Source organism: Misgurnus anguillicaudatus, chromosome 20 (assembly GCF_027580225.2).
Source record: "Misgurnus anguillicaudatus chromosome 20, ASM2758022v2, whole genome shotgun sequence".
Taxonomy (NCBI): domain Eukaryota; kingdom Metazoa; phylum Chordata; class Actinopteri; order Cypriniformes; family Cobitidae; genus Misgurnus; species Misgurnus anguillicaudatus.
The window spans coordinates 38,467,849-38,486,697 of NC_073356.2; the positions used below are offsets into that span (position 1 = coordinate 38,467,849).

The 18,849-nt window shown below is 38.0% G+C and overlaps 3 protein-coding genes across 5 annotated transcripts; 1 reads left to right on the forward strand and 2 right to left on the reverse strand.

The window, feature by feature from the left end:
* Positions 1-460: 460 nt before the first annotated feature.
* tmem79a (transmembrane protein 79a) lies at positions 461-4,756 on the reverse strand. Of its 2 annotated transcripts, XM_055220953.2 has the most exons (5): positions 4,597-4,756; positions 3,278-3,968; positions 2,419-2,604; positions 1,350-1,572; positions 461-1,261 (listed from the first exon to the last, which is right to left on the reverse strand). In XM_055220953.2, the coding sequence occupies exons 2-5, from the start codon at positions 3,813-3,815 to the stop codon at positions 1,069-1,071; spliced, it is 1,140 nt and encodes a 379-aa protein (XP_055076928.1). In that variant the 5' UTR covers positions 3,816-3,968; positions 4,597-4,756; the 3' UTR covers positions 461-1,068. The 2 variants fall into 2 exon arrangements, with proteins under 2 accessions (XP_055076928.1, XP_055076929.1); XM_055220954.2 differs by lacking the exon at positions 2,419-2,604.
* Positions 4,757-4,789: 33 nt separating this feature from the next.
* On the forward strand, positions 4,790-11,288 carry msto1 (misato mitochondrial distribution and morphology regulator 1). 2 transcript variants are annotated; one of them, XM_055220949.2, is made up of 16 exons: positions 4,793-4,947; positions 5,155-5,334; positions 5,445-5,536; positions 5,791-5,920; positions 6,148-6,217; positions 6,335-6,410; positions 6,489-6,540; positions 7,396-7,561; positions 8,102-8,216; positions 8,359-8,493; positions 8,751-8,903; positions 9,125-9,256; positions 9,335-9,519; positions 9,618-9,722; positions 9,841-9,953; positions 10,358-11,288. In XM_055220949.2, exons 3-16 carry the CDS (start codon positions 5,453-5,455, stop codon positions 10,603-10,605), a joined length of 1,764 nt encoding a protein of 587 aa, XP_055076924.1. In that variant the 5' UTR covers positions 4,793-4,947; positions 5,155-5,334; positions 5,445-5,452; the 3' UTR covers positions 10,606-11,288. The 2 variants fall into 2 exon arrangements, with proteins under 2 accessions (XP_055076923.1, XP_055076924.1); XM_055220948.2 differs by lacking the exon at positions 5,155-5,334 and having other exon boundaries at positions 4,790-4,947.
* A 1,624-nt stretch (positions 11,289-12,912) lies between these two features.
* On the reverse strand, positions 12,913-18,849 carry LOC129456120 (glutathione S-transferase A). The gene is made up of 6 exons (XM_055220957.2): positions 18,548-18,849; positions 18,383-18,448; positions 15,352-15,457; positions 15,125-15,243; positions 13,445-13,533; positions 12,913-13,354 (listed from the first exon to the last, which is right to left on the reverse strand). Exons 1-6 carry the CDS (start codon positions 18,713-18,715, stop codon positions 13,222-13,224), a joined length of 681 nt encoding a protein of 226 aa, XP_055076932.2. The 5' UTR covers positions 18,716-18,849; the 3' UTR covers positions 12,913-13,221.

Here is an 18,849-nt window from a genome sequence, read left to right on the forward strand (position 1 = left end):
CATCTTGGTACAACGCCAGAGTTCACTGGGGCACGGTAAAATTTAGTGCGTTCCTCTAATAATTTTATATAAACATTTTTTTTAATCATTATCGAACATTAAAATCAATCACAGGATTGTTGCTTCTGTCATTTTCATTGTTTATATACTTTATACATACATTTTATAGCATAATGCAGTTGTTGTGCAAATGCATTAATGGCGCGATTAAAGGAGTAGTTCAGTCAAAAATGGCCCCATTGACTTGACCATAGTATTTTTTATTCCTACTATGAAAAGTCAACGGTCCCCATTCTCTGAGCTATGCACACTTTTTCCCCCTTAAAAATTGGTGCATGATGCCCCTGAAAGCAGCATATTTACTAACATTTATGACCCCCGTATCTTTCTCAGTAACTGACCAAAATGTAAATAATATTTTCTGTAACGCTCGTCTTTCTCTCCCTATAAAGTCATTGACTGACGTTTAGTGTTTGTTCTTTATTAGCGATTCATTTTAAAGATGCTGTTAAAAAGCAAGAACATCCAGACATCATGTGTTTAAATTCATCATAAATATTTGAAATGATTTAAAAGGAGACAGATAAAATCCACAGAAATATAACACTGCATTGACATGAATAAAACATCAGTAATATATCACAAGTAAATGTGCTAATAACAATAATTATGATATTATAGTAAACAACTGGAATATCAGCAACATCAAAATACTTTTGTGTAAAACAAAGCAAATGACTTCTCATTGTATGACTGACTGATATTCATCACAAAATCACGAGAAAGAAATATTACAGATTTTTGCACAAAGGAAATGAAGCTGATTTTGAGATAATTATGCAGAGTTCACTTCAAATGTTCATTATAATGTGTCATGTGATTGTGATGTTTACCGCAGTATTATAACTGAGGTCAGATCAGTTAAACAGCTCATGACACATGTTGAGTTCATCATCTAACTCAATGTAAGTGAAACTCTTCAGTCTTTATCTCTGAATGTCCTGCTGTGCTGTCTTGAGCAAACACGTCACATACTGAACATTTCACATCCTCAAACTCCGTTTCTCTTCACCCCCACCATCTCTGTTTTGGGGGCGGGGCTGTAGTGGGCGGGGCAACATCAAACATCACCTCCTGCCCCTCAGCCGAGCAGATGAAGTAAATGTTTGCCCCCAGCAGGGGAAGTAGGGGCAAGAATGAGAGGCCGAAACCAAACGCTCGCACGCTGCTACCAAACACGGCGCACACCCAGTAAATCAACCTGATGGTGCAGAAAATATCAGATACAAATAAACACTAAAGATACTTTTAAAAGTGATGTTTCCCCACACATAAACTCCAGCACGCACCTGCCAAACACAAAGATGATGGTGAGCATCGGTACCAGTTTAAGTACTTCCTGTTGGGCGTACGTTGCCATGACGGCGAGCTGCATGAAATAAAGGAGGTACAGATGGAGCGACTCTCTGACATAGTAGCTGTGTACACCCACTTCACGATTCCTCAATATCCCATCAAACAGAGGCTTCAGTGTCCCAAACTTCAGACGAGACACACCTTGAACCAACACACCTGAAACAGACGACAATCAAAGCTCGTGTTTACACAAGTGTGATTCAAAAGAGATTTAAACAAACTCTTCTAATAGAGAAAAGCACATTCCTAAAGAAAGTTCAACTTTGTACTTCCTTGACAAGACCGATACAAATGATCCTGATATCACTTAGTATTATATAAACACACAAGTCATCATTTCTTCATAGGTTATATAAGGAGCAGCTATAATGCTGCGTACACACCAAACACGAAGCATCACGTTCCTTACTCTAGATTACTCACGGGATTTAACTTCGTGTCATGCACATTTTTACCTGAGTTTAATATTTTCAACTTGCGCGTTTGAGACGCATAGCATGTGTTTTTTCGTAAAAATCTCAATGCTCAATTCGTGTTACCCCTCGTTCAGACCACCAGTGACTTTCTCGCTGTGTGTTACTCGTTTTTTTTCAATGAGGCGTTTCTAAATCTGGTTGTCATAAACGAATGAGCACTGTCCAGTTACTGACAAGAGTCGGATGACCTTAACTCCACCTACTTTCCTCCCATTGGTAGTCGCTCCTGAAAATTGCTCATCATTTGCATAAAGTTAAACTTTTATAACTTTCTTACGTCGCTGGACAAGACCATCCGGCCAACAGTCACTTTCGCTCATGTCGCTAAAAGTCGCCAAGCTCCCATTTAAAAGAAAGATGGTTTGCTTCACTCTTCTACTGCTAGTCGCTGGCGGTCTGAATGGGGCATCATTCACATCGCCCCGCACCTGTTTGTCTCTATTCGCGTCTTTGCATGTAATCTACACAATTCACGTTTGGTGTGTACGCCTCATAATTATCAATAAGAAAGTAAATATTCTCTCACCCAGCACTATAGGAATAATGGCAAAAAAAGCACAGCGCAGTGTGTAGAGCAGCCTGAGGGGGGCACTGTTGAGAGGAGGGGTATTAAAGGGCAACAGCTCATAACCTCCCCACGTCAATAGAGGAAAAATCACAGCGGCAGACGTTACACACAAACACAGCTTTATGATCTCTCCACAACACCTATCTGATATACACAAAGAGAGAAAATAACATTTATTTTATCAACATTTCTGAGCCATTCACTGACTGTTAATGATACAGGAGAAGTTTATATATATGATTTATACCACTGGAGTGTTGAATGCTTTATTCTGATTGGTTGAGAAATGCTCCACAGGTATGCATCATTTTTTCATAAACGCACCCCTGACCAGTCAAATATGTAAGGAATAAATTTTTTGAAAATAATGCACACCCAAAGTGGTAATGCCGGGTGTGCATTATTTTCAATAATTCAAAGGACAGGAGTCAATTATTCCACTTATACCACGGATGGTTATCATACAAATTGCTCTAGTGGTTATTTTAAGACATTTGACAGGTTAGGTGTGCGGTCTACAGAAAAATAATGCACACCTATGGAACATTTCCCAACCAACCAGAATAAAGCACTCAACAGGCCCATGGCATAACTTAAAATAACCACCTCATTAATCGGCCCGGCCTATAAATCGGTCGACCTCTACCGCTAACATTTACACACTCCACCTTTAAGTCTAGTCCAAGGCTAAAATGCATGTTTGAGCTGCCTTCATTTAAAAACATCTTGCATTGACATATATCAGTGTCATTGTTTTGCTTATTATAAACTAAAAAGAAATGATTATAGTTGACATATCCGATGTATTGTTTTTTACCTTTGGGTTTATCAATCTCATCAATCCACTGCGGGTGGAAGTGTTCTGATTGGTTCATGTGTAAGTTATGTAGAGGAACTTTCTCCATCTGTATCATATTGCTTTCATTCAGGTCCTCCTGATTGCTTGTTGGCTTCAGGATCATTACAGTTGGAGTAAAGACCAGTCTTGCTTTCTCTGACGTCCAGGTCTCCTGGAGATCATCATCACAACCATCATCCTCATCATCAGCCAATGAGCCGTCTCCCTCCTTTAACTGATCTTCACTTTCATCGTCATCATCTTCATCATCATCATTATCATCTTTCTTCTTATCCTGCATGTCTATCCAGTTCTCTTGTCCCTTCAGCTCACTGGATCTCTCCGGTTGGTTCATCTGCTCCTGACTGGACGTCCGTCCTTCAGGCGATCCCCTCTCTGTGCTTTGAATCTCAAACCACCGCAGGCTGCCGGACTCGAGCTCATCTCCATCGCTCCTCTGAGGTTCTGTGAGGTTCTCTTCAGGGGATTCAGGTCTGAAAACCAGCGCGTCTGTCATTTTGGCACTGACTTGTTTTTCTCTTTAGCTTGTAAACTAAACTGTGCTCTGTATGTATTTAACATCTGTTTGTTCTCATGTTGGTTGAAACAAAGCATTAAAGTCCAGTTGATGCTCATCTGAATGCTTAACTTTGATCTGCACTGACAAATCCTGAACAAAGAGATAAAGAAAGATATTTTAAACTACAGGAAGAACTATTTATCTACCAGACTGATTCATTATTAACCAAGATGTTTTTTATTAAATGAAAATGAAAACATTCAAAAAAATCAATAATGTTTTCATGTTTTTAATGCTCATCTATGGTTTCAAACTGAAGAACAGTGTTTATGAGTGCAGAGTTTACTTTTACACTCGCAATAAAGCAGTTACACCTGTTTAACCTGAAATCAGACCTCAGGGAATAAAGACGTTAGGCTTGTTCGTCCTCATGAGTCGCTGCAAGAACTGACAGGGGGTGACGTCAACGTACCGCGAGAAACCATACGGGGAAGTCTAATTTCGACTGGCTCTCGCGGTACTTTGACGTCATACGCCTGTCAGTTCTTGTAACCCCCCATGAAGTCTAACCTAAAAGTACAGGAGACATAAACAAACCTCACACACAGTTTCTGTTGAATGTTTCACTCCACTGATAGACTGTTTCACTTAAATTAAATCGATTAAAGCTAAAAGCTTGTAAAGCGTACATCATAAATTTAAACACACCGACATTAATTATTTCACATGACACTTATCGTACAAACTCTAAAGTTAGAGACAGGAAGTAAAGACGCACCTGTTACTCCAGTAAGACAGAAGCCAAGTATTTATAAAGTCATGACGAGTGTCAAATCTGATCATAGTCCGATCTCACTTACACACATTTACACACACACACTTAAAGAAACAGGTGTGGCTGTAGGTAAATCACTGATCTTTCGCTTACACTATCATGTGACTTTCGTCAACGCCCCTAATAGCGACAAATGTAACTAAAGGGTTACCCATTGGCTTCCATAGTATTTGTTTATCCTACTATGGAAGTCAAAGGGTTCCGTAAACTGTGTGCTTACCATCATTTATCAAAATATCTTCTTTTGTATTTAACAGAATAAAGAAACTCGTAGAGGTTAACATCAACATGAGGGTGAGTAAATGATGACAGAACTCTCATTTTTATATGAACTATACCTTAACGTGCGTTATTTATTTACTGTGTATATGCTGCTCTTTTTGTTAGTAAAATATTTATTAAGCTCATAAATATGCCGTATATTAACTTAATAAATAAATAAATAAATATTTATTTAAAGCATGTATATATATAAAATGTTTGTTTTAAACATCTACGCAGTTTATTAGCGCTGCACACGTGCGCGTCAGGCGCAGTGAAACCAAACTACCCCTAGACGACACCAACATTCCCTCAGCCAATCATTGCACCCCTTCAGCTACAGAAGCCAATCATCTCGTTACTTGAGATGTAGCAGCCAATCATCATTGAGAACTCTCAGAGTGACGCCCACATGCGGAAGTTAGTCTGCCACTGATGGCGTGAGAGTTGTGCGGTGTTTCTTTAGCGCATCATAAGCTGAATCATTTTAAATTTCACAGAAGTAATCTGTAATCTGTTTTAATGTTCAGATATCATTATGAGCGGGATCTGCAGGGAGGTTGTGACACTTCAGCTGGGACATTATTCTAACTTCATCGGCACACACTGGTGGAATCTGCAGGTCAGTGTGTGTGTTTATAGCGGATCACATCACTTTATCATCACTTTTAATAGTGAGATAATTATTCAAGTTTTATGTCAACCTAGCATCTGTGAAAAACATTATCTGTGTAATGATTCGTTACTTAGTTGAGTTCAGATGGAAGCTTCTTTACAAAACGTACCATGGTAAACTAGTTAAACAAAATAATATGATAAACTAACAAAGAAATAAACCCGGGTGTTTCAGTAATAATTCTGTCTCTCTCTCTCTAGGATGCAGGTCTGTGTTATGACCCGGATTCACCTCCGGGTGAGCTACAGAGTGATGTGTTGTTCAGAGAGGGTCGCACTCTGGGCGGTCACGTCACATACACCCCCCGACTCATTGCCATGGACCTGAAGGGTAAAGTTATCACATCTCTTCTGATAGCTTGTCCGGCATATTTACATCTTTTGTTCAGTGTACAATAATAACATCATGGACAAACCCAAATTTGTATTGATTACACAGAGTTACAGTTTATAATAGAGGAGTGCTGTTGTATTCAATATCATCATCATGTCTGTTTAATATTATCATCATCATGTCTGTTTAATATTATCATCATCATGTCTGTTTTATTTCTTCAGGAAGTCTTCAGACGCTGCGACAGGAGGGCAGTTTGTATGAAACAGAGCATGAAGATGCAACATTTACATGGTTAGATGTGTTTATGTGCATTTACAGTTTCTGTTTTTACAGTTACACTTTTTATTGTAGTATTTGTAAATGAAATGTCTTGACAAATATAAATGATTGAGTATTTTTGCTTTTTAGGGAAGGACAGATTATGACCCATAAAGAAAGCCCAACAAGCAAAAACTCTTTCCTACAAGATCTCAACCGTCTGGATGTGAGTTTGTCTGTAATGATGTGATGATGTTTAATTCCAGTGATGTTTCTGAAGGTTTTCTCTCTGTTTTTCCTCTAGATGGGCAGTTTTCCAGCTCAGTCGGACTTCTCCGGTCCAGGTCACTGCTCAGGTGAGATGTGTCAGTGCTATACTGCGTACACACCAAACGCTAGATTACTCACGGGATTTATCTTTGTGGCATGCAAATATTTCACTTGAGTTGAATATTTTAAGCTTCGCAAAGACGGGTTTGTGGTGAATAGCGTGTGTTTTTTGCAGAACAATTCACATCATTCGCATCGCCCTGCACAAGTTTGCGTCTATATTTGCGATATTTTTGTGTCTTTATCGTTGTTTCTTTTTTGCGCAAATTGTTGAATTCGTGTTTGGTGTGTACCCCTCATTACAGATGTGTATCTTCATGAATAATTGAATGCACTTTTCACTTGGCCATCTAGTTTCGTAAAGAAGCATTAGTGAGCGGGCACTACTTAAGTATTTTTACTTTCTACATAAAAGTACATTTTTAAGTATATATATTTTATCAGTCTTTTCTTTGGAAAACATACATTCCAATATTTTTATTACATTCCATTATTACATTCCATATTATCATAATTTTTACTCCACTACATTTCATAATTTCATACTCATCTAGTATTTTATAAAAATAAAAGTACACAATTTTTATGTAATTAGGTATTAAATCAATTTTAATATGCAATATAAAAGGAAAACACAGTTTGATTTTATGCTTTAGAATATAGTAAAAAAAATTTAATAAAGTAAATTTTTTCAATTTTTACAAACACTCTGATAAAGCACAGATGCTTGGAAAATTGACTTAAAATACTCAAATAGTGTCCGCCTCTGTTAGTGAGAGCGTTAAAGATACTATGTCATTTTTGTTGCTATCATGCGTTTGATTGACATCAAAGTTGTATTTGTTGAAATATAAGTTCCAATTTTTTTAACCCTCATACAGTAACCAGTGGAAAAGCTGCTGTTGCCATGGAGACCGTAAACAGCTGTCTGGACCGGATACAGAAATCCTATAGGCTGGAGGGAAGTGTGAGGGTGTGGTCAGATTTCCTGAGGATTCACCTTCACCCGCGTACCATTTCTGTCATTAACCAGTTTAATCATGATGGGTGAGTAGATGATAAGTTGACCAGTTTAACCAGTGAGCATTCATTTACATCAGTATCAGGGGTTTAACATCACAGTCAGTGTTAAGTTCATGTCTATCAGCTTTGAGGGTCACTTGCATGCTAATGAAATTCTGTGTAAGTGCAATAGCAAAGAGCACACTTGAGACCAAAAATGTTCAGCCCTCTTCTCGGGTGTGTAAATGTTCAATGAAATCCATGTTTACTGTTTATTAAATGGGATGAGCCTTCATACTGTGTATGCCACCCTAAATACCTGTTCAGGAGGGAGTATATTGACAACACAGGAGAAGAATGGGGTGTACACACCAAACGCGGATTCAACGTTTTGTGTGAATGACACGAATTGGGCGACGCAATTGTCACAAAACATGCACTTTTTGTGAAAAATTTTCACAAAGTTCAGTCCCACAAGAAATCTAGAGCGAGGAACGCGATGCTTCACGTTTGGTGTGTACGCAGCATTACATTTGATTTTTGAATGATGTCACACAGATGTGTTGCGTATGTGTTTGTCATCAGTGAATCGGAGCGTTTAGAGGCGTTCGGTCAGGGAGAGATGCTCTTACAGCGCTCAGTGTTAGAAGATTTGGAGGACCGACTTCATTTTTTTACTGAAGAATGTGATTATCTGCAGGTAAACACCAGATCAAAACTACAAAGCAAACTCTTTTCCTATAAAAGAGTTGTCTTATATGTTAATATCATTGCCTCGTGTGACTTATTAAAGCATCTCTTCGGAGTATCAGGATAAATATTATCATCTTCTGTTGTCTCAGGGATTTCAGGTGTTGTGTGATCTTGCTGATGGGTTTTCAGGCTTGGGTTCAAAGGTGACAGAGATGTTGCAGGACTCTTATGGAGGTCGTAGCATCCTCACTTGGGGCATGAGTCCTGTCAGTCATTCAGACAAGGTGAGAAGAGTTTCATTCATCCTGATGAATGTAGTGATGTTATGACATCTCATCATCTTGTATTATATATTTAACCAAACATCTTCAAATGTTCATATTTGTATAATGAAACCAACAACATTGACAACCGTGTGTATGGTTAATCTATTTAATAATATATTTGGTAATGGTTGTGTAATATGCTGGTTAAAGTTGTTCACTACAGTAAATGAATATAGTTACCCATAATATATAATGTTGTGATTTTCTATCATCAGAGCTCCATAAAGGACGTGTTTCATATGATGAACACTGCATTAGGTACTGTCAGTATGGCCAATCACAGCTCATTCTTTTGCCCTTTGACCCTGCGCGGGGGTCTGGGGAGACGCCCACCTCCACCCACGACCTTTCCACTACTTAACTATGATGTGAGTCTCTTTCATTCTGCTTTTTCAGGTTGTGCCTGTGAAATTATCAGAGTAATCTGATCTGATCTGTTAATATAAATACTTTTTTTAATAACACTGCATTAACTAATTTCCAATGTTTAGTTTTGTCTTTTGAGGGATGCTTGCATTTTGTCCTGAATATAATATGCAGTATTGAACTGTTTGTATTTCTTGCTCATATCTGTCGTGTCTTGTCTCAGCCGACGCTGTGGTATCACTCCAGCGCTGTTTTAGCTCTTGCATTGGATGCTATGACCGTATCATATCGACTGAGACAGAACAGCGCTCCCATGTGGCATCTTTCAGACGCTCTCACCGCCTCAGGGAGGAAGGTCAGTGATGTCACTCATCTGTGAATTTCATCACAACAGATCGTCACAGAATCCCCACAACTTTCTGTTGTTCTTCAGGTTGTTTCAGCTTATGGGTCCGTTCCGTTTCCCATGATGCACGGCAGCTGTCTACCGGATGCCCTTGATGCTTTTGCTAATGGGTTGCCGTGGAAACCCCTGTCGGCTTGCCCAGAGCTCGGTGATGGATGCTGTTTTGGTCAATCGGTGACGCTCAAAGGCCTTGAGGGACAGAGTTTAGTCAGGTGAGTGTTATAGAGAAACATTAAACAGTAATGTGAATACTGAATGTGTGAAACACTTTTCAGATGTGTTGTTTTGATACAGTATTTATTTTCTGTAGTCCTCTGCTGCCCGGCATAGAGCCGTCCAGTCCTCTGCACTATGAGCGCTGTGGTGAAGATGTGTTGGCAACATACATTCAGCAACATTACCCATCAACCCCACTGTGAGTCACATATAATCCAGTTACTGCTTGAAAATCAGTATAAGACCAGTGCAGTAATCTTAACTGTTAGCACACAACTGATGTCTGTCTGTCTGTCTGTCTGTCTCTCTGTCTGTAGGGCGGTCCAGCTGGTGTCCAGCCCCAGTAAGCTTACAGCTCCTTTCCCTCAGATGTTTAGTCCAGATCTGAGTTCACAGGGTTTCCTCCAAAACCATTCTGCACCTGCTGGCTGTGAGTGATACTTTATAACTAAAGTCTGTGGCATTAACTGCTTAGACTACTCTTACAAGCATAGGCTTACATGCTGGGGGTGTTGGGTGGACATCCCAGCAATTATCATTAAAAACCATATGTATTATAAACATATATATATATAATTTAAATAATTGTGTAAATAGTTGTGAACTCCAGTAAGTCGACTGACTGTCAAAGTTATTTTATTCACTTTATACATCAGATGAAGTGATTCTTTTCTCTTTAATACAGATTTAGCTGAGTCATTATTAAATTAATTGACAAAAAATGATGATAACGATGCATTTTTCCATAAGTCTTTTATTAGCATTACCTAGCTAACAGCCATTAAGTTAAAAGTCTCTTTCTGTTTGTAAATCCTCTGTTTGTTGTCTCCTCAGCCGCTGCTCATTCAGTTTCTAGTGTTCCTGTATTAACGTCTCTGCAGTCCAGTCCGGCCGTTGGTCTTCAGCTGTCTGAGTTACAGAAATCATGTGCTGCGCTGGATATACGCCGCGTGGCTCCCAGTTTCCTCTCTCACGGTCTTGAGTTCAGTGAGCTGACTGAAGCTATGGAGCAGCTCGGCAATCTCGCACACTGCTATCGCCCAGACCGGCTTCAATCTTCATCAGATGACGATGATGACTAAGAGATTATGAAGCAACTGTCATAAGAGGGAAGCACGTCTCAATAGATAGTTTCTGATGAAGGAGCTTAACAGGAGAGTTCACCCAAAAATGACAATTCTGTTTTCTCATCCTCATGTTGATCTAAACGTGTATGAGTTTCATTATTCTGTTGAGCACAAAACAAGATATTTATGATAAATGATGGTAAACACACAGTTGACAGTACCCATTCACTTCCATAGTATTTGTTTTTATCCTCCTATGAATAGAATAAAGAAACTCATACAGGTTTAGATCAACATGAGGTTGATGACAGAATTTTGACTTTTGGGTGAACTATCTCTAGCATGTTCACATTGATGGGCTGTGAATTCATTAAATGCTCAAGAGCTGAAACTATTCAAGAAAAAGATTGAGGAGACAGAAGAGATGGAGGAGAACGTGTGACCTCAATTGTGTTTTTAAAGATCTGCAGGTCATTGGTGGAAATGAGTTCTCACGTCACTCGTGAATAAAGAAACAAAAGTCACACTCAATGAGAAATATGTAGATAAAGAAAGTAAATGTTTTCATATGTGTCTGTAAGTTAACGGTTAATGTTTATTATTAAAATGTTGCAGAGCTTCATGTTTCATAAAACTATTTTATTTTCTTTGACTGTTTCTGCTGTGTGTGCTTGAAGAAATACACATTTATAAAACAACTGAGACTTAATATTTATGAGGTTTTACACAAGTTACAAGTAACTGGTTACAAAAGTAACTGGTTACAAAAGTAACTGGTTACAAAAGTAACTGGTTACAAAAGTAACTGGTTACAAAAGTAACTGGTTACAAAAGTAACTGGTTACAAAAGTAACTGGTTACAAAAGTAACTGGTTACAAAAGTAACTGGTTACAAAAGTAACTGGTTACAAAAGTAACTGGTTACAAAAGTAACTGGTTACAAAAGTAACTGGTTACAAAAGTAACTGGTTACAAAAGTAACTGGTTACAAAAGTAACTGGTTACAAAAGTAACTGGTTACAAAAGTAACTGGTTACAAAAGTAACTGGTTACAAAAGTAACTGGTTACAAAAGTAACTGGTTACAAAAGTAACTGGTTACAAAAGTAACTGGTTACAAAAGTAACTGGTTACAAAAGTAACTGGTTACAAAAGTAACTGGTTACAAAAGTAACTGGTTACAAAAGTAACCGATTACAAGTAACCGATTACAAGTAACCGATTACAAGTAACCGATTACAAGTAACCGATTACAAGTAACCGATTACAAGTAACCGATTACAAGTAACCGATTACAAGTAACCGATTACAAGTAACCGATTACAAGTAACCGATTACAAGTAACCGATTACAAGTAACCGATTACAAGTAACCGATTACAAGTAACTGATTACAAGTTGCCAGTGAAAGAAATATTTACTCTAGTAACTGGTTACAAAAGTAACTGGTTACAAAAGTAACTGGTTACAAAAGTAACTGGTTACAAAAGTAACTGGATTACAAGGTGCCAGTGAAAGTAATATTTACTCTAACTGACTACAAGTAACTAGTTACAAAAGTAACTGGATTACAAAAGTAACTGGATTACAAAAGTAACTGGATTACAAAAGTAACTGGATTACAAAAGTAACTGGATTACAAGTAACTGAAAAGTAACTGATTACAAGTAACTGGTTACAAAAGTAACTGATTACAAGTAACTGATTACAAGGTGCCAGTGAAAGTAATACTTACTCTAACCGACTACAAGTAACCAGTTAAAAGTAACTGATTACAAGTAACTGATTACAAGGTGCCAGTGAAAGAAATATTTACTCTAGTAACTAGTTACAAGTAACCGATTACAAGTAACTGATTACAAGTAACTGATTACAAGTAACTGATTACAAGGTGCCAGTGAAAGAAATATTTACTCTAGTAACTAGTTACAAGTAACTGATTACAAGTAACTGATTACATGTAACCAGTTACAAGTAACTGATTACAAGGTGCCAGTGAAAGTAATATTTACTCTAACTGACTACAAGTAACTGACTACAAGTAACTGATTACAAGTAACTGATCACAAGTAACTGATTACAAGGTGCCAGTGAAAGAAATATTTACTCTAGTAACTAGTTACAAGTAACTGATTACAAGGTGCCAGTGAAAGTAATATTTACTCTAACTGACCACAAGCAACCAGTTAAAAGTAACTGATTACAAGTAACAGATTACAAATAACTTATTACAAGTAACCAGTTACAAGTAACTGATTACAAATAACAACTTTTTTTTGCAAAAATCCACACTGATAAATGATGTCACACTACTGTAACACAAGTTGATGAAACAAGAAAATGGTTTATTGAAAACTCATAAATGTTTGTATATGTTAACATACAATTACAGATCCATTAAGAGTCAGTTTATCTTAATAAAAATTTTTTTTTTAATAAATGTTTAGTTATTATTAAAGTATCAAACAAAAACTTCAGATTAACTTCAAATAACAAACTAAAAGATTAGTATCATTTCTTCTAGTGTGTGATATCAGTTTAAATGAAATGCAATTTTGTTATATATACTCAATGCATTGTTTATATAAAGTGTGGGTTGTGTTTAAGTTTAGTCTGTGACAGAAGGTTGAAGTTTATAAGTCCTTCAGTTTGCTCTCGGCCTCAGGATTCTCCAGCCAGTGTGGTGGCCAGCTGGCTTTAATACTGGGCCGATCCTTCACCATCTCATAATACTCCATCAGTCTGGGACATCTCTCTTTAGGACAACTGAAAGAATATCAGAACAAATTCATTATTGAACCAGACTTTGATCTGACACTGTCAATGATTCATATTTTGTGTGGAGATTTCACTCACCCAAGACGTGGAAAAAATGCTATGACGGGGAAGCAAACAACATCGGCCATGGTGAAGTTTTTGCCAGCGAGGTAAGAGCCTTTCCCCATCTGATGAAAATGAAGGTTTATATTAGAGATTAAAGATGTCAAGAGCACGTCTGATCTCACTGCTGTAATGTCAATAACTATATTCTGCCATTGGAGTATTCGCTACCACCAATAATGACAAAATGTTGCAGTGCAAAAATGTTTAATGTTTTTATAAATAACCTTTATTTTATTGTGAAGTATACACTTATATGGATTTCAATGTGAAGTGAGGTGGGGGACTCTAGTCAACAAACTACTGTACTGTATCTCATTTACAGGTGCTGGTCATATAATTGGAATATCATGAAAAAGCCGATTTATTTCACCCATTCCATTCAAAAAGTAAAACCTGTGCATTACATTCATTCACCACACACAGACTGATATATTTCACATGTTTATTAATTTTGATGATTACAACCGACCACCAAGCAAAATTCCAAATTCAGCATCTCAGAAAATTTGAATATTGTGAAAAGGTTCAATTTTGAAGAAATGCAAAGGCCTTTAAATAGTCTCTCAGTCTAGTTCTGTATGCTACACAATCATGGGGAAGACTGCTGACTTGACAGAGGCTGGCTGTTCACAGAGCTCTGTGTCCAGGCACATTCATAGAGATGCGAAGGGAAGGAAAAGATGTGGTAGAAAAAAGTGTACAAGCAATAGGGATAACTAACTGCGCCCTGGAGAGGATTGTGAAACAAACACACATTCAAAAATATGGGGGAGATTCACAAAGAGTGGACTGCAGCTGGAGTCAAAGCTTCAAGAACCACCACGCACAGTTATATACAAGACCAGGGTTTCAGCTGTCGCACAAGCCACTCTTCAACAACAGACAGCGTCAGAAGTGTCTCGCTTCTAGACTGCTGCTGAGTGGTCCAAAGTGATGTTCTCTGATGAAAGTAAATTTAGCATTTCCATTGGAAATCAGGGTCCCAGAGTCTGGAGGAAGAGAGGAGAGGCACACAATCCACGTTGCTTGAGGTCCAGCCTAAATTTTCTACAGTCAGTGATGGTTTGGGGTATCATGTCATCTGCTGGTGTTGGTCCACTGTGTTTTCTGAGGTCGACGCAGCCGTACACCACGAAGTTTTAGAGCACTTCATGCTTTCTGCTGCAGCCCAACTTCATGGAGATGCAGATTTCATTTTCCAACAGGACTTGGCACCTGCACACAGTGCCAAAGCTACCAGTACCAGGTTTAAGGACCATGCTATTCCATGCTATTCCTTGGCCAGCAAACTCACCTGACCTTAACCCCAACTATGTATTGAGTGCTGTACATGCTCATACTTTTCATATTCATCCTTTTCAGTTGGCCAAGATTTCTAAAAATCCTTTCTTTGTATTGGTCTTAAGTAATATTCTAATTTTCTGAGATACTACATTTGGGATTTTCCTTAGTGGTCATTTATAATCATCAAAATTCAAAGAAATAAACATTTGAAATATATCAGTCTTTGGGTAATGAATGAATATAATACATGAGCTTCACCCTGTGAATGAAACCAGTGAAATAAATCAACTTTTTGAGGATATTCCAATTTTATGACCAGCAGTATAGTCAATGTGATTTGATGATAATATGAAGCGAGACTGATCAGACCTTCTCCAGATAGCCGTTCCACAGTTTCAGCTCAGAAATTAAATCTTCTTTCTTTCTCTTCAGGGCAGATTCAAGTCTCTCTCCTTCAGGCACAACCCACTCATAGAAAGCTACTTCATCTGAACAGATTTAACACAACACACAAGCTTTCAATGTCAAATAACCCACCATGATATTATACCACACAGTACAGCTAACGTGTGTGTGTGTTAATGTAAGAAAATTACACATTTTCTGCTGCAGGGTGTTTGTCTCAAACATGCGCTGATAAACCAAAGCCTGTTCAGCAGGGTCATCTGGGATCAGTTGGGTGCCTTGCCCTTTAAACACACTCTACACACACAAAACAAGTAATACATGAAAAAATACGCCATATAGGGCTGCACGATATACCCGGGAAAATATTGTTATCGCAGAGGTGCCATAACTTATATTTATTTTACGTGTCTATCATTTGTGTGTTGCATGCTTAGATTGTTCAAATTAGACCAATCAGAAGGGACCTTATTAAATACCCGGCAAGTAGGTCTTATACTGTTATACTGTTCGTTAGGCCGCGGGCGCAAAGGTAGGAGGAAGGAAGCGGCTGGAGCATAAATTTAGTTTAAATACATTTTAATTGCATTTCTAGTGAGAAATTAGTATTGTAGTTTTCAAATATGGGATTAGTTATCATAAAGGCGCTCTCTGTTTATATTTCAAACAGAATTCCATTACGCTGCATACGAAGGCTGTCCGAATTCATTTCTCTGAGCTGCCTTCAAGTCAAGGCAACAAGTCAGCTTCATAAGCTTTCATCCGCAGCCAAAGTTTCTTTATCCTGAATTAGATTTAATTACATCAGAAGAATATGTATTACCTGTTTATTTCTATATGGGGAGGCTGCAGACCTGGAGCCGGTAGATCTACGCCCCTGGCAGTTTTGCGCCCCTGTTGCTCCTCATGCGTCCAGTAGGGGGAGAGGGAAATACAAGCCTATTTAAACAACCGTTTATGAGCACTATTTATTAATATTACACATTTAAACGAAAATTGTATAAACTTACAGTGTACACTGCAGTCTGCACACTACGGAACCACAGACAGTAAAAAAAATCCAGGTCTGGTCATCTTGGTTTTTATTACTGAAGATAAAAATAAGTATCATGGGTTTAAATAGTTTTGCATTATGATACGAGTGTATATTAGCGTGTTTTCCTGTGGCATTTGAAATCGATTGGACCCGGAAGCGGTTCGTGATGACGTCACACTTAACTATTTATATTTTTTTATAAACTGTTTTTATATACAAGAGACTGACTGATATGATGTTGTGAATTTATATTAAGTTAACGTTACATTTAGATATTAACCATATGTAGGCCATTAGACATAAAGTACTGTGTAATCATATGGATCCTTAATTAAATATCTGCTGTACAATTCACAATAGGTCGTCATACAGCTACAAAACATGTCCTACATAGCATTTTATGGAGACAAACACAATGTACATTTTCTAAAATTCCAAGGGTCAATTCGTATCGCTTCAAGAAGGTCTGCTGCTATCATACGGTCATATACTAATATTTGTCTGAATATACAGCCTCCCCCTACTGGACGCATGAGGAAAAACAGGGGCGTAAAACTGTCAGGGGCGTAAAACTGCCAGGGGCGTAGATCTACCGGCTCCAGGTCTGCAGCCTCCCCCTACTCGTTTATTTCAGTAAGATAATTACATATCTAAATTATAAAAAAAAACTAATAAAAAGGGAAATGATACACCCAAAGAAATACCGCTATCGCACCATCCAAAATATTGAGTAATCAATATTGTGCAGCCCTAATATCACACGTACAAAAACCCTTTCTTGGGTTTTAAAAAAAAAGTAAAATTGAAATTCATAAAATAAAAACACTTAAATGGAAATCTATATGCTTTCATTTAATACAAATAAAAAAAGAGACAAATTAGGATACAAAATAAAACGTTCCCTTGCAGAATTCATTAGCTAACACCATCTACAAATGTCCATTTTTAAAGGCGGAGTCCATGATGTTTGAAAGCCAATGTTGATATTTGAAATCACCTAAACAAACACGCCCCGACCCCAATAGAATCTGGACCTTCTGTTGATAGACCCGCCCCACACATACGCAAACCGGCATTTGATTTGATTTGATTGGCTATAAGTGTGTTTTGGTAGACGGCCCGTCTAATTTTCCAAACCGTTTTTCAAACATCGTGGACTCCACCTTTAATAGGGCTTGGGCGCCGCGTTGCATTCTGGGACGTGGCGGCCATGTTGGTGGCCTCGCGAATGTAATCATACAGCAAGTTGAACGAGGAGAAGCGGCAGAGTGGGGATAATTAAAATAAAGAAAAAAGATTTTACAATCCGGAAAAGTATGTGTAATTTACTGGGATACGTTAAACAGGGAAGCAGGGACCGGTATGTGGACAAAATCGGAACTATTAACGGTTGGGATCCATATGAAAAAAAGAGTCATTTAAAATAACAGCGTGGTTGTTGTAAGAGCACGATTTCACGCCAATCTGTAAGCAAAGTCACGTATGACCTAGCTTCACAACTAGCTTAGTTAATGCAGCAGTTTTTGCTGTCAGCAGAGGGATAGCAACAGAAAGATGAATGTTGAAATGTTCCCGTATTTTGGGCGAGTACACCGGGACATTTCCCTTATGTTCAGTGTTGACTTAAGCTATATAAATTAATATTCAGATGTTATACTTCACTGTCGTATATATAAATGTCATTTATATGTCATGTATACACATTACTGAGGGGTTGAGGTTAATGTTTGGTTTCCGATATTGAATAAAACATAATGAAGTTTTGTTCTTATCTGTCATTTTTAATGTAAATTACTTTTAATGTGTTACTTTATTATTAATACAGCAACGGTTTACAATGGTTGAAAAAATAACGACAAATTAATCAAATTAAGACACACGATTGAGAGAAAGTATGTCTATAAACAGAGCGCAGCATGGAGCGCAGCAGTAAAGGAGGCAACCAACATGGCCGCCACGACAAGTAATGACGTCACGACGCCCAAGCCCTATTAATGTATAAAAAAATAAATCTAAAGTATGTTTTCTAAAAAAAAAAAAAACGTTTAACAACTGAAACAATATAAACATTTTTTTTAAATATAGATATATATAAACAAAGTGATTTGAATAGATAATAAATGGTGAGGTTTTGGAGCAATTGTGTATATTTTAGTTGTTTTAAGAGTTGTGTCAGCGCCTCCTACCTCCAGATACATGCACGCGGCAAACGACTCGTTAATGATTCTGTCTCCGTGCTTCATAGTTGGAAGCTGCAAAAAAACAAAGTTCAACATGAAGCCCAAAACTATTCTGTCGCTTGTTGTGTATGTTTAGATGAAGACACAGCAGATAAAGTGTGTAAAACTTGCCTGTCCTCTGGGGTTCAACTCCAACACCTCAGCACTTTTATGTTCTTTTTTCATAAACGACAGCAGTTTGCTGTTGAATCCGTGCAGCTGTTTCTCCTCGAGCGCGATTATCACACGCCAGCAGGGTGGAGAACCTGAGCCCCAGTACAGTGTGATCTCTTCGGCCATGTCTGCAGCTGAGCACTTTAATGATTTAAAATGACAATATATGATTTTCAATGTCACTGCAAACCGAATCGCGTTACGTAAACGTCCTGACGGTCCTGACTGGGACGCACCTAGAAGCGCGTGCACGCTGACAG